Source organism: Phodopus roborovskii, unplaced genomic scaffold (assembly GCF_943737965.1).
Source record: "Phodopus roborovskii unplaced genomic scaffold, PHOROB, whole genome shotgun sequence".
NCBI classification, from domain to species: Eukaryota; Metazoa; Chordata; class Mammalia; order Rodentia; family Cricetidae; genus Phodopus; species Phodopus roborovskii.
In genome coordinates, this window is record NW_026126567.1 from 15,542,855 (window position 1) to 15,556,165 (window position 13,311).

Sequence of the window (13,311 nt, forward strand, 5' to 3'; positions counted from 1 at the left end):
ATGGATACTAAACAAACGAAATGAGGTTATACTCTGCTACTTCTACGTTGAACCCTACTGGAACCATCGTTGCCATGACCTCTCAGCCCCCAGATGAGGGTGCCATTAACCACTACTGCCCCTGCTGGCTGGAGTCCAAGACAACACAGAGGATAGCTGCGAATCCTTCCCTGTTTGGTCACTAGCTCCTGAGGTCAGTTCCATCACAGGGCAACTGAAGGCAGAGCCTGTGCTGTACCTGCCTGGCATGTCCCTCTTGGCATGTAGGGTTCGTAATTCTGCGGTTTTCCAAGGTTAAGCAGGCTGTTTGAAAAGGCATGGGGAAAGAAAAGAGAAAATAAAAATTAACAGTAGAGAGCCTTTCTTACTGTTCCCTGTATGTAGATTAACAGAGCTTTTTTTGTGTGGCCCAATCCTGTTTATTCTAACTTCATGTCCTCTCTTTGCAGGTCCATTCACTCGACCTCATCCAGCCTTATGGAGAATGGTTTTTGGTGAGTCCCATTAGTAGACGACAGAATTCTTTCTACTTTAAAAAAGGATCTTTTCTTGCCTGGCAGTGGTGGTGCACGCCTTTAGTTCCAGCACTTGGGAGGCAGAGACGACAGGCAGATCTCTATGAGTTCAAGGCCAGCCTGGTCTACAGAGCAAGTTCCAGGACAGTCAGGGCTACACAGGAAATTGTTTCTCAAAACAAACAAACAAGAAACAAAACAAAATCTTTTCTCTGTATATCACAATAGTGGTTTAATATCATAGCATTAAAATAAACAAAACCCCAGCCTTTTAGTGTACGTAATACAAAAATGTTTCTAAGATTCTTCAATGCAAAGGGTTGCAGATGCGTAAATCCCCATACATAGGTGCTGTTTCTGTTTCCTGTACCTGCTTCTAATGCTTGTGTTTCTTAGTGCACACAGTTTGGTTTCAGCAAATGCCCCTATTTTACTCCTGCCAGCTCATCTTCATGCTCAGAGCACATTTATCTTGTTAGCGTCTGTGGAAACCCAGCAGTGCAGTGCAGTTTCTAGGGATTTGGAAACAAGAAACTAATTCTGGAAGACAGAGCCCTCATTTGGTCTGAAGTTTGTTATTAAGCATTTTGATTCTGTCATCCAGAAAGTCAAATAGCCTGAATGAGTGTAAAATAAAATTTTAATACTTAAGAGGGTTTTGTCCTCATCACGCCTAAGTAAGACACACAATACATTTTTGTAGGTTAAGGCAGTGTAACCCTGGTTGGAAATGTAAGAGGTTATTTTGCTAAAGTTGCCCGCCTTACATCCTTCAGCTAGTAAAGACAGCTCTTCATCTTTGTTTTTGTTTTTTGAGACAGATCTGTGTAGTCCTGGCTGTCCTGGGTCTCACTGTGTAGATCAAGCTGGCCTTGAACCTGTAGAGATTCCCAAGTGCTGGGATTAAAGGTGTGTCTACCACACCTGGCAACTCTTCATCATTTCCAGCCATATTCACTGAGTATGTGACAGATTAGAAGACCCGAGGCTATCGGGGAGGATAAGACATTGTCCTTTGGAGCCCCTTCTCCAGCCATGGATCAGAGGACGGCTGTAGGGAGCAAACTATTAAAGTAATCACTAGTCAAAGATCATAAACTATTACTAAGCATTTGCTAGTTAAAGCTGGGTGAAGTGACAGTGGCTGAGTGGCTGGTGTCATTGGGATAAGGAGGAAAGGCCTAAGGGAGCGACTCTATCTAAAATTTGGATGCAACTAAGGGTCTGTGCATGTAGCACAGTCAGGGAGCCAGGCCTTAGTTAAAGAGGCTGCTAAGGTGGTCTCATGGCTGGAAAGTGCTGGCAGTTTACAGGCCCAGGTGGGCAGGGAAGAACAGTGAGCAAAAGAGCAGACAACCAGCATAGACAGAAACATGCAGGCTTGTGGGCAGGCTAAGGAGTGTGGTGTAAAGGGTATTGGGAGCAGTTCCCTAAGGTTGTTCCTTGGCCCTGGGATATGTGGCTGCCTTGGCCCTGCCCTACAGGGGCCTCAGTACAGTGTTCTCCTTGGTGAATGGAGAGGGGTCAAGCTAAAAGGCCTGGGGCTGTAGCCCTCCTTATGGATTCATTCCAGAGACACACATCTTTTCTCTGGGATGGCTATTTGGAGATCAGCGCTAAGCCAGTTTTGTGATTCAAAGTATGGCAGTGCCTGGATGCCCTGCATTTCTGATCTAATTCCAGCAGGCTTAACAGAAGAAATGATAGCCCCCTGTGGTGGCGGGGTTGGGAGGGGAGTGTCAAATCTTTTAGAAAAGTAACATACAAGCTTTTGCTTTTGCCTTGCAGTGTATTAGTGTTTTGTTTTTGGTTTTTTTTTTTTTTTTTTTTTTTTTTTTGAGATAGGGTTTCTCTCTGTAGCTTTGGAGGCTGTCCTGGAGCTCGCTTTGTAGACCAGGCTGGTCTCAAACTCATAGAGCTCTTCCTGCCTCTGTCCCCTGAGTAATAGGATCAAAGGTGTGCACCACCACTGCCTGGCTAGCTTTACTTTTTTTTAAGTGACATGGTGCTTGTTTCTTTAGGATAACAATTATGAGAGATGCGACAAGAAAATAATACTTGTCATGGCTAATTTGGAGGATAAGTCTCAGACAGAATATGAAAGTGTGACCCACCTGTAGTTCATTCACCTTTATAAAATGTTTCATTCATTCCCCCCCCCCCCCATTGACCTTGGGAGAAAAGCAGAAAGCCCTGCCTCCTCCTTGTCCCCTAATCTTGTCACTTCAGCACCTGTTAGAGCATTCCACTAACAGCATTCACTGCAGCCTCACAGCATCCCGAAGTCCCTCTCTCCTCCCTACCATCACCCCAGCCCCACAGCGAGGCCATATATTTATGGCCTTTCTCTACATCATACTCCCCCAAACCCACCTTACACATCAGCTGGCTGCTGGTCCTTCCGGACAGCTTAAGTAGCATTTCCTCAGAGAGGAGAATCCCTCTCCACCTGAATTAGGACTGTGTGTCGGATCCTCTTACCGAAGAAAATGCCTGGCTGTGACAGATCCTCAAAAGGCTGTATTGTGACATTCATGCGTACTGTTCACGCTGAGCCACTGGGTCTACTGTGTGTCTTTCCTACACTTGACCTTGTTTTGTTTCCATCAGGCCTCAGTGTGCTGTACTTCCTCTTCTTGGTATTTCTCCTCTTCCTGAACTTCGAGCAGGTCAAATCCCTAATGTATTGGCTAGATCCCAATCTTCGATATGCCACAAGAGAAGCAGACATCATGGTATGTACATGTTCATGGCCCCTGGGTGTAGGAATTAGAGTCCACATATTAAGTTGATCCTTTCCTTATTTCCTGGGTGTATAGCTAAAAACTGGATCTCAGGGTGCACCATTGTATGCGTTTCCCAAAGTGATACACTCCAGGAAAATGAAAACCTCTCATGAAACAAGGGCATATGCTAAGAACACACACACACACACACACACACACACACACACGCCCCACATGGCCTTGGTCCTGAATTCTGCTTGTATCACTTATCTTCTCTGCAAGGTGGAAATGGGAATTCATGTGGTAGATGGGGAGGGCTTATTATTGAACAGAGTAATGATGGCTATAAATCCCAGAAAGCCTGTGCAGTGCCTGGCACATATGGATCTCTACAGCTACTGCTGTACCGGTCAGGGTCATGTTCAGCACCTCTGCTGTTGTGCCTGCAGCCTGGTACTATAGTCCTTTACCTGCTTGCCACAAAGGGTCCGATTTCATTTGTTACGTGTTTAGGACACACGTGCATGAACCCTTTGTAGTGTCAGCTAAAACAACTATTGTTGTGACTTTCTTTTAGTGATAAGACTCTTTGGGAGGAAAAGTCAGCAATTTCTTTATACTCACAGCAATCATTTCTCTGATGAGATATTATGGGTTTTGCCTACACCCCAGTTCTCCAGCTCTTCTGATACCAGCAGCGTGAACTATGTTCACGAACTGTTAGCCTCCATAGCTAAGAAGCCAGTCCTCGGGACTGACTGTATCCCATGTGAGTCACAAGTCTAGACTGCCACCCGTGCTTCTGAATAGGTGGCCACACACAGGAGCATTGCACCATCTTGTGACTTCAGCCTGCAGGACTCAGGGATGCATTTTACCGATTTATTTAAAGGGATATGGAATGGGATGCAGATGAATAGCCAGGGAGGAGGGACTTGGCTTGAGGGCAGACAGGGTTCTAAATGCAGCAACTTCTGTCCTTTTAGAGGTCAGGAGTACCACAGTCCTAGTGTGCAAATGTGCCACTCTCCTCAAAGCTCTCCAAGCCCTTCAGTAGAGTGGTTGTCGTGATGGTTTTGTCACAGGATGCAGGGTGGGACTAGACATTTGGCTCCTGCTACTTCTTTGTCTCTTGGGTGCTGAGCTCCCATGCACGTGTTGCCTCATTACAGTAAGGGATGCTGCGAACATTCTGGGATTTCCAAAGCATTAGGAACTCCCTGTGAAACAGTTGAAACTCCATTAGTGCAGAAGATGCCCGCAAGACCCCTTCACCTCAGGGAACTGCAAGGGAGCCAGGGGCTAAAGCCAAAGTCAGTAGCTGTTGTTTTACTGTGACATTCCCATCTAGTGTTTTGAACGGCTCCTATCCAATGCAGGTTGAAGGAAAAGCTGATGGTGTGCTGGAGAAAGAATAGGCATTTGGGGCACAGACATTTGCTCTGGCAATGAAGAAATAGCAAAGGGATTAAAAGATCAGGAAATAATCATCATCACAGAATGGCTAGAACCTTCTTGGGATGATACTTCTAAATGTTAACTTTCCTGGGATTCACGGTGAAAGCAAAAACCAAGGTTCATTTGGCTTCCATGTCCCAGTTAGCTGATCACTGAAGGACATCATGGCAGGAACTCAAGCAGCAGCAGAGGTTGGAGCTATGGAGGAATGCTGGTTACTGACTGGCTTGCTTCCTTGGCTTGCTCAACTTGCTTCTTATACAGGGCCAAGACCTGCCCGGGCGTAACACTTCTCACAGTGGACTAGGCCTCCTAGTACAGAAAATATCCCACAGACTAATCTAATAAAGACAGTTACCCATGTGAGCTCTCCTCCTCTCAGGGAGGAGTCAAGCTGACAAACACCTAACCAGCACAAGGTTGGGATGGTGTGGTAGCTTGAATATAATTGGCCCCCATAATATCGTAGGGAGTAGCACTATTAGGAGATATGACTTCATTGGAGTGGGCACAGCCTTGTTGGAGGAAGTGTCATTGTGAGGGCAGGAGTTGAGGTTTCCTATGCCCAGGATATGCCCAGTGTCTCAGTTGGCTTCCTGTCGTCTGCAAGACGTAGGCCTCTTAGCTATTCCTCCATCACAGTGTCTTCCTGTATGTTGCCCTGTTCCCTGCCATGATCACAATGGACTGAACTTCTGAAATTGTGAGCAAGCCACCCCAAATAAATGTTTTCTTTACAGGAGTTGCCATGGTCATGGCGCCTCTTCATAGCAATGGAAGCCCCTAAGATAGATGTTGATTGGATGCTACTTCCTGCCCCATTATTGTGGTGTTACATCATAGTTTGTGCCATCCCTGATGTCATCCATGGTTTCAACTAACGTCAAGTCAAAAAATAGGAAGGAAAATTACCACTTTACTAAACATGTACAGATTTTTTTTTTTTTTTGGTCATTATTTCCCAAACCATTTAGAATATTTCTATTCTAGAACATGTAACCTAGAAATGACTTAAAGAATATAGGAGGATGTTCGTAGGTTTATATGCAAAAACTGTCATTTTATATCAGGGATGTGAACATCTGGATTTTGGTTATCCTCCATGTATTTTGGGACCTATTCCTTGGGAGAGAGGAGGCAGCCAAACTGCTATGCCTACACCCTAAGGGCGTCTGGAGGTGGTTAATTGGTTAATCTACTCTTTAAAATTCTAATGCTAGGATAGGCAACTTGGGTCTTTATAGTTTTTTTTAATGTCTTCCTATAACAAAAGCATAAATGTATGTTCAAAGCCCCCAGAAGCACTTCCGTCTGATTATTGCTAAGAGTTGCCACTGGAAACAGACACTCCCAACCTAGGTTCCTAACAAGCCCTAAGCAGCTCATTCCAGAGTAATCATAGGGTGAGAGGTTGAGAAATTCTGGGCTGGTGGCTTTAGCCCCAGGATGTTTCTCTGTCAGCCAGGAAGACCCTGTAAGGAGAACACGTTGTTGCAGGATTTGGAACTTCACCTCTAGGATTCCTGCAGTGAATGAAGAGATTTATAGGACTCCAGCACTCCCACATTTCCTGTTCAATTTAGAAAGGATTATAGCAGGATGCTTAGCGTTAGTGGAAGGACGGTTTCTAATTGGAAGTTTCTAAATGACGGTTGCAACACTGATAAAAAGGGAAGGAAAGTAATTCGGCGAAGGTTCAACATTCCTTTAAAAAGAGACATCACATGTACCTGGCCACTGAGAAGCTGAGTAAAAGCTAGCAATGAAACGTAATGAGTCTGATAGACTTGGAAATTTAAAAGCACTCTGTAAAAATCGTGGGTGGAAGAAGATAATCCGGGCTGAAAAATTTGTACATTCCCTGTGACAATGAAAATGCTGGGAACATACAGGTGAGGGACTTCTGGGGAAGGCGGAAAGCCTGGCCTGCGTGACTGGACAAGCACTGATTCCCTCCAAGGGAAGAGTCCCCACCCAAAAATGTATTCAGTATCACATAAACCCAGAGCTGAAAGTTCTCAAGCCTTAAGAATGTTGGTTCCGGGCTGCAGAGATGGCTCAGAGGTTGAGAGCACTGAGTGCTCTTACAGAGGCCCTGAGTTCAATTCCCAGCAACCACATGGTGGCTCACAGCCATCTGTAATGAGGTCTGGTGCCCTCTTCTGGCCTGCAGGCATGCATGCAGGCAGAATACTGTATATGCAATAAATAAACAACATCTTTAAAACAAAACAAGAAGAATGTTGGTTTTTCTAATCTTAGCTTTAATAGATTGTATATTTCTGAGTAATTTTAAATCTTACATTTGTTATGCAAGCAGTCATCACGTTTGAACTCTTTATGTTAACCAGGAGTATGCCGTGAACTGCCACGTGATCACCTGGGAGAGGATCGTCAGTCACTTTGATATATTTGCCTTTGGGCATTTCTGGGGCTGGGCCATGAAGGCCTTGCTGATCCGCAGTTATGGGCTCTGCTGGACAATTAGCATCACCTGGGAGCTGACAGAGGTAAAGCATGGAAAGGGAGGTGGGCACCTTGGGGGGTGGGGACCCCAGGGCCACGAAGTCACAGTATATGTAGAGGAACATTCGAGTTGTCAGATGGTAGTCAGTCATTTCGTCCTCCAACCCCTGGCGTACAAAGCAGAACTTAACAGCATCCCATGACAGCACTGTGTATTTTTGTTTAAGAAGCAAAAACTAAACAGGACTCTCCATGTCCTTAAGGACTTCTGCTCCTTTGTGGTAAGTCTTAAAGAAAAACAAATGAAACCAAGATAACAGATGAAGTTGGTGTCCGGGATGAGACAAAGGATATAAAGAGGAAGTCTGCGTAGGAGTGACTCGATTTGCCCACATACCAGCTTTCCTTTTGAGATCCGTAGAACTGGGTGTTCTGGATTACAAGGGCAGGTATTTTGTCTCTGGTCATGATTTCCCTGAGAAACTATTAACAGAATGAAAACTGAAGAACTCCTTCCATCTAGTCTTACATTTATTAATCATTCCCAGCACACAGAATTTGGCTATGTGTAGAGTGTGTTTCTCAATGCCAGCCACTGCTGACCTGGATTTACAGGGGCCTTCCAGCTAGGTGGGCCTCTGGCAGTGTGTACTCCCCCAGTTTGGGAGGCCAGCGTCTACTCAAGCTATGGGCAGGGTTGCTTCCGTCAGAGCACTGCTGTGGCCACCCTTCCAGGGCGTCCCTCTTAAGAGTCTTTAGCATTCCTTGACTTACAGATGCATCACTGTGATCTGTGACTTCATCATTTGGTAGCTTTCTCCCTGTGTGCCTGAGTTTTCGTGGGCTTCTTTTTGTAAGGGCATGAGTCATAAATGGATCGTGTTCTTACCTGACTCCTGTGTGGCCTCTACTTAAGTCACTACCTCTACAATGACTACACTTCCAAGTCCGTTTGCTTTCTGACGAACTGGAGCCCAGGGCATGAGGATTCCGAGAGGATGGGGCTACTCGTCCATAGCGCTGCTCAGTCCCTTACATCCCATCAAGAAACCTCCTAATTAGTGGGGAGAGGTGGTGTGTATATGTTCCCATTGTACAGAGAGAAGAAACTGAGTTTGTAGAAGAACCACACCTCCATCACAGATGTACGCTCTGCCTTTCTTCCGTTATATCACATTCTACCTGGGTAAACGTCCTCTCCCAGTTGTTCTATGACTGTAAGGCAACTGGCAGTTCCCAGCCTCCTCTGCTCTCCCTCACCTGGCAGGGGTACCTTTGCCCTTCTTTGCTGCTCCCCAGCATCCTGTGGTCCAAAAGACCTGGGAAGTCTTTCATTCCTCTTCTGCCACTCGATGTCTGATCCATCTTTTGCTGAAGTGTTTCTCTTCACACTCTGTGAAAGTGAGCCTTTTCAATCCTCCATCATATCGAGACTTCTTCCTACAAACTCTTTAGTGGTCCATTGCTCTTTAGAGTCAGCTTATGAGTCCCAAGCGGAACTGACTACTACCTCCCATCCTGGCCTCACTGAGCCCATCTTCCCAAGCTTATGGTGCAACTGTCTTTGTTCTTTGTATTTTTGAAGACTTTATCCATCAGAGCCTGGGCCCAGTCCTTCCCTCTCTCTGGCTGTTTCTCTGGCTGTACCTGAACGAGTGCCTATTTTATCCCTCCACTACATATCTCATGATTAGATGCAGAAAGGACACCTCCATCTTTCACACTGGGCAGTGGTGGCGCACGCCTTTAATTCCAGCACTTGAGAGGCAGAGGCAGGTGAATCTCTGTTGAGTTTGAGGCCAGCCTGGTCGACAGAGCAAGTTCCAGGATAGGCTCCAAAGCTACAGAGAAACCCTGTCTAGAAAAACGGACAAACAAAAAACAAATTTAGACCTTTCCTAGGCATCTCTTTTCTCCCTTAAGAGCACGAGTCTCATGTCCACATGTCCCACATCCAAGTACTATACCTTACACATCACAGGTAACCCACAATTCTGTTTTGAGTGAGTAAATGAAGGTGCCCATGCTCCCAAACTCCATCTCACCCCAGAATCTGTTACCTTTCAGGAAGCACCCATGCTGAAGGGTGTCTTCCCATGCCCATGCCTGGCCATAGTTTTGTTTCTTTGGCTTCTGTAGTTTCTTTCTTCCTAATCTTAGGACTAGTGTTCCAGCTCTGCCTGGTTGCTTACAACCTGGAAAAGGGCATCATTGGTAATGCCATCCCCTCCTAATGGAAGGAACACAGCAGCCACAGTCCCAGCACGCAGTAGTGGTTGTCCTGTGGCCTCTCAGTTGTAGGCACCTCAAGAAGAAATGTGTTTGCTAATGATGGACAGACGGAAGGAATGCTTTACTGCACTGCTGTAACTTCATAGGATTCACTGTTACTAGTGATGACATCTTTGTAATTTCATTTTTAGCTGGATCTTCTCTCAGTAGGGTGTAGTGCTTCAGACGCAGCTGACACACCTTTTGTTTCAGACAAAACAGTTTCCAAGAGACCTTTTCTCACTCTTGATCTTACTGGGGCCCTCTCAGGAATGGCCTGTTTTTCCATGTCTTGAACTCAGTCATTTCTGTTCACATTCCCACTCCAATGTGGCCTCCTTTCAGAGACCATCCTCAGTGCCCATCTTGTCACCACAGTCCATTGATGTCACCACTGTAGCACTTGCCAAGTCTGGTTTATTTTGAGATCTAACATTGCTGGATACTCAGCCTAGACTTCCTGTTATCTGACCACCATGAATACCATGGTGCCTGCTGAAAGGTGGCGTTGCTGGGCACCAATACTTTAAATGTCCTGTTTAGCCTTTCAGTTCCCTTCATTATACCATCAGCAGCCTTCTGTTCTTTTTTTTTTTTTTTTTTTTTTTTTTTTTTTTTTGGGGGGGCGGGGAGTGGAGACAGGGTTTAACAGTCCTGGCTGTCCTGGAACTCTCTTTGTAGACCAGGCTGACCTCGAACTCACAGAGATCCACCTGCCCCATCTCCCGAGTGCTGGGGTTAAAGGTGTGCACCACCACCGCCCAGCCCAACCTTCTGCTTTTACAGTTACTCACTGATTGGCCACCATATCGAAACTGTTCCCAGACACATAGCTTGTGTTCTCAGGCTTCCCATTCTGAGGATTTTATAGCACTCCGTTGTCAGCTTTTAAACCTTTCTGTTTATTCTCCATAAAGATGCTTTCTTGTGTCATTAGCCAGTGTGACTCACTGGGGCTGCCAGTATTCTTGAAAACCAGGGTTTTGTTTTATTTTCCTTTGTTTTCAAAGGAGAGCTATTTGGGTAAATGTTGTTTGCAGAAACCTTTCGATGTAAAAAGCAAGAGCCTGTTTCAGGCTTTGTTAGTGTTACTTTTATATACATTCGGGGGGGAAAAGGAAACGCATATTTTTGAAACTGTGTTATTATAAAGAGTATATATGCATGGTACTTCATTGACAATAGTTTTCCAACTGTCCCCTCTTGCGTTCCTCAGCTTTTCTTCATGCATCTGCTGCCCAACTTTGCTGAGTGCTGGTGGGATCAGGTCATTCTGGACATCCTGTTGTGCAATGGTGGTGGCATCTGGCTGGGCATGGTGGTTTGCCGATTTTTGGAGATGAGGACTTACCACTGGGCAAGCTTCAAGTGAGTCCTCTTTGGAACCTTTTCATGGCGTTATGTATGAATTGGGCCTTAGTACAAATGGGTTTTAGTATGCTCTCACAATAATGGATGAATGGTGCATTGGCAGTTGAAGCAGAGATGATTATAAATCTGATTTCAAACATGCTTCTAGAAAATGCTGCTGGGTGTTGTGATTCACAAATGTCATCTCAGCCCTTGGGAAGCTGAGGCAGGAGGATTTTGCAAATTCAAGACCAGTCAAGGCTATGAAGTGTATTTCAAGCCAGCTTGGGCTACATAGTGAGACTCTGTCTCAAAAAATGAAAAACATGTCTAGAAAATGCTAAATCATTTACTATTTCCTCATTGAGCACCCTTTTGGTTCGGAATAATTCTCTCAGCCACTCCTTTAATTTTATTCCTCAGCTTGAATCCAAACTCTTATCCACTGATTAAATGGTCTGCCCCTAGGGAAGGCTTTTCCACTTTTTATCAGACTGTTGTTTGAGTGAGCTCTTAAAAAACATTAGGTTTTAGCTGGGCATTGGTAGCGGACGCCTTTAATCCCAGCACTCAGGAGGCAGAGGCAGGCAGATCTCTGTGAGTTCAAAGCCAGCCTAGTCTACAGAGCAAGTTCTAGGACAACCTCCAAAGCAATCCAGAGAAACCCTGTCTTGAAAAACCAAAAAAAAAAAAAAAAAAAAAAAAAACAAGCAAACAAGCAAAAAACATTAGATTTGTCCTGTCACACACCCTGTCTTAGTTGGGGATTGGGATTTATTGCTGTGAAGAGACACCAAGGCCACGGCAAGTCTTATAATGAAAGCATTTAATTGGAGCTTGCTTACAGAGTTCAGTGGTTCAGCCCATTCTGGTCATGGTGGGAAACATGGAGGCATGTAGACAAGCATGGTGCTAGAGAAGGAGCCCAGAGGTTCTACATCTGGATTGACAGGCAGCAGAAAGAGGGAGTGATACTGGGCCTGCCTTGAGCATCAGAAACCTCAAAGTCCCCGCCACCCCCACCCCCCAGTGACACACTTCCTCCAAAAAGGCCACTCCTGCTCCCACAAGGCTGTGCTTCCTAATAGTGCCACTCCGTGCGTGCATATGAGCCTGTGGGGGCCATTTTCATCCAAACCACCACACACGTCTGTTGCGGCTTCTCTAGTCTTAAGTTCAAAGTCTCTACCCAGAGACTGGGAGGGCAGGCCCTTTCCGTGCCACAGCAGGAATCTAAAGCCCCGTAGCCACCCACAGGCTCCTTTACTAGGGACTTGGTCTGCAGTATGGAGACTAGGCTAGCCCTGCTTTTCCTCTGCTGAGCCTGCTTACTTGTCATCTCATCAGGGAAGCTTACCTTAGCCCTAGTTTGAGGGTAGCCCCCCCTACTCTGTGCTTGTAGGAGGGCAGTTTGTGTCACTGCCGTTACGTCATTCTGTTTCATTCATTGCTTCATTCACTACTTCATCCTCCTTCTCTGATTGCTTCATTCATTACTTCTGCTTTATTTGTTGCTCCATCCATTGCTCCTTAGCTTGTGGCAGGGACCGTGGTTGAGGAAAAGGGCTAAGGGTATGATGGTGGAGTTAGATGTTTACATCACAAAATGTGACCATTTCCCCAAACCAGCCAATATTCTTCCCAAAGATGACTTTAAAGGGCCTTTCCATATATGTTTCAATTTATACACAAACCATAAAATAGTGAGTGGTTCGTGGTCATTTAGTAGTTTTTTTTTTTGTCTCGAAGGTTTTACAGTTACAAAGGCTAACAGTGAACATCATGGTACATCTATATACCTCTCTCTGCATTTCCAGTCCTTTCTCCTTTTAACAGGAAGCTTCTTACAAGTGGAGGTCACCGATTTACGGTCTCACCCACCCTGAGTGTGTACGTGTATTCACTCACTGTTTCCTGGAATGGATTTTTAAACCTTTCAGGTTCATCCCACGTGAAATGGAAAGGACTTCCGCCCAGTTCTTCCGGAGTTTCTTTTTCACGGCCTTTTGTAGTTCACGAGTGCTTGCAGGTTGCCACCAGTGGTACTTTGCTTTCCGTTTTGACAGACCCCAGCCCCACAGTAGTCGGACTGAGCCCAGTACCTGCGTAAGCTAAGCAAGTTCTCTACCACCAAGTCATACTCAGCCCTCTTCATCTCCAATCACATTAAATTGCTCTGGTGACCTTGAGCTCCCTCTGTAGCCCAGACACACCTTGACTTTGTAATCCCCCTGCCTCAAGCTTTTAGTAGCTAGCTGTAATTGCAGGTCTGCCCACTTTCAGTGTTTTGATTGTGTGTTTTTCATTAGAAAAAATATATTTGATCTATCTCAGAGTTTTGTTTATTGTTTGTTTATCTGTGTTTTGTTTTGCTTGTTGATTTTTTTTTTTAGATAGAATCTACTAACATAGCTCGGACTGACCTTGAACTCTATCTTCCTGATTTAGCCTCCTGCATGCTGGGATTATAAGCCTGTATGACCATGTTCAGCCTAGGTCAGATTTATGTGGGTATGTGGTACAAA

At 45.3% G+C, this 13,311-nt stretch overlaps 1 protein-coding gene across 1 annotated transcript in view; it reads left to right on the forward strand.

The window, feature by feature from the left end:
* The window catches only part of Ptdss1 (phosphatidylserine synthase 1), a 46,777-nt gene that overhangs the window by 17,070 nt on the left and 16,396 nt on the right, over positions 1–13,311 (forward strand). The window contains exons 3-6 of the mRNA XM_051202486.1: positions 450–494; positions 3,126–3,250; positions 7,051–7,209; positions 10,653–10,804. Of these exons, the coding sequence (XP_051058443.1) occupies positions 450–494; positions 3,126–3,250; positions 7,051–7,209; positions 10,653–10,804 (481 nt within the window). The remainder of the gene's footprint in view (positions 1–449; positions 495–3,125; positions 3,251–7,050; positions 7,210–10,652; positions 10,805–13,311) is intronic.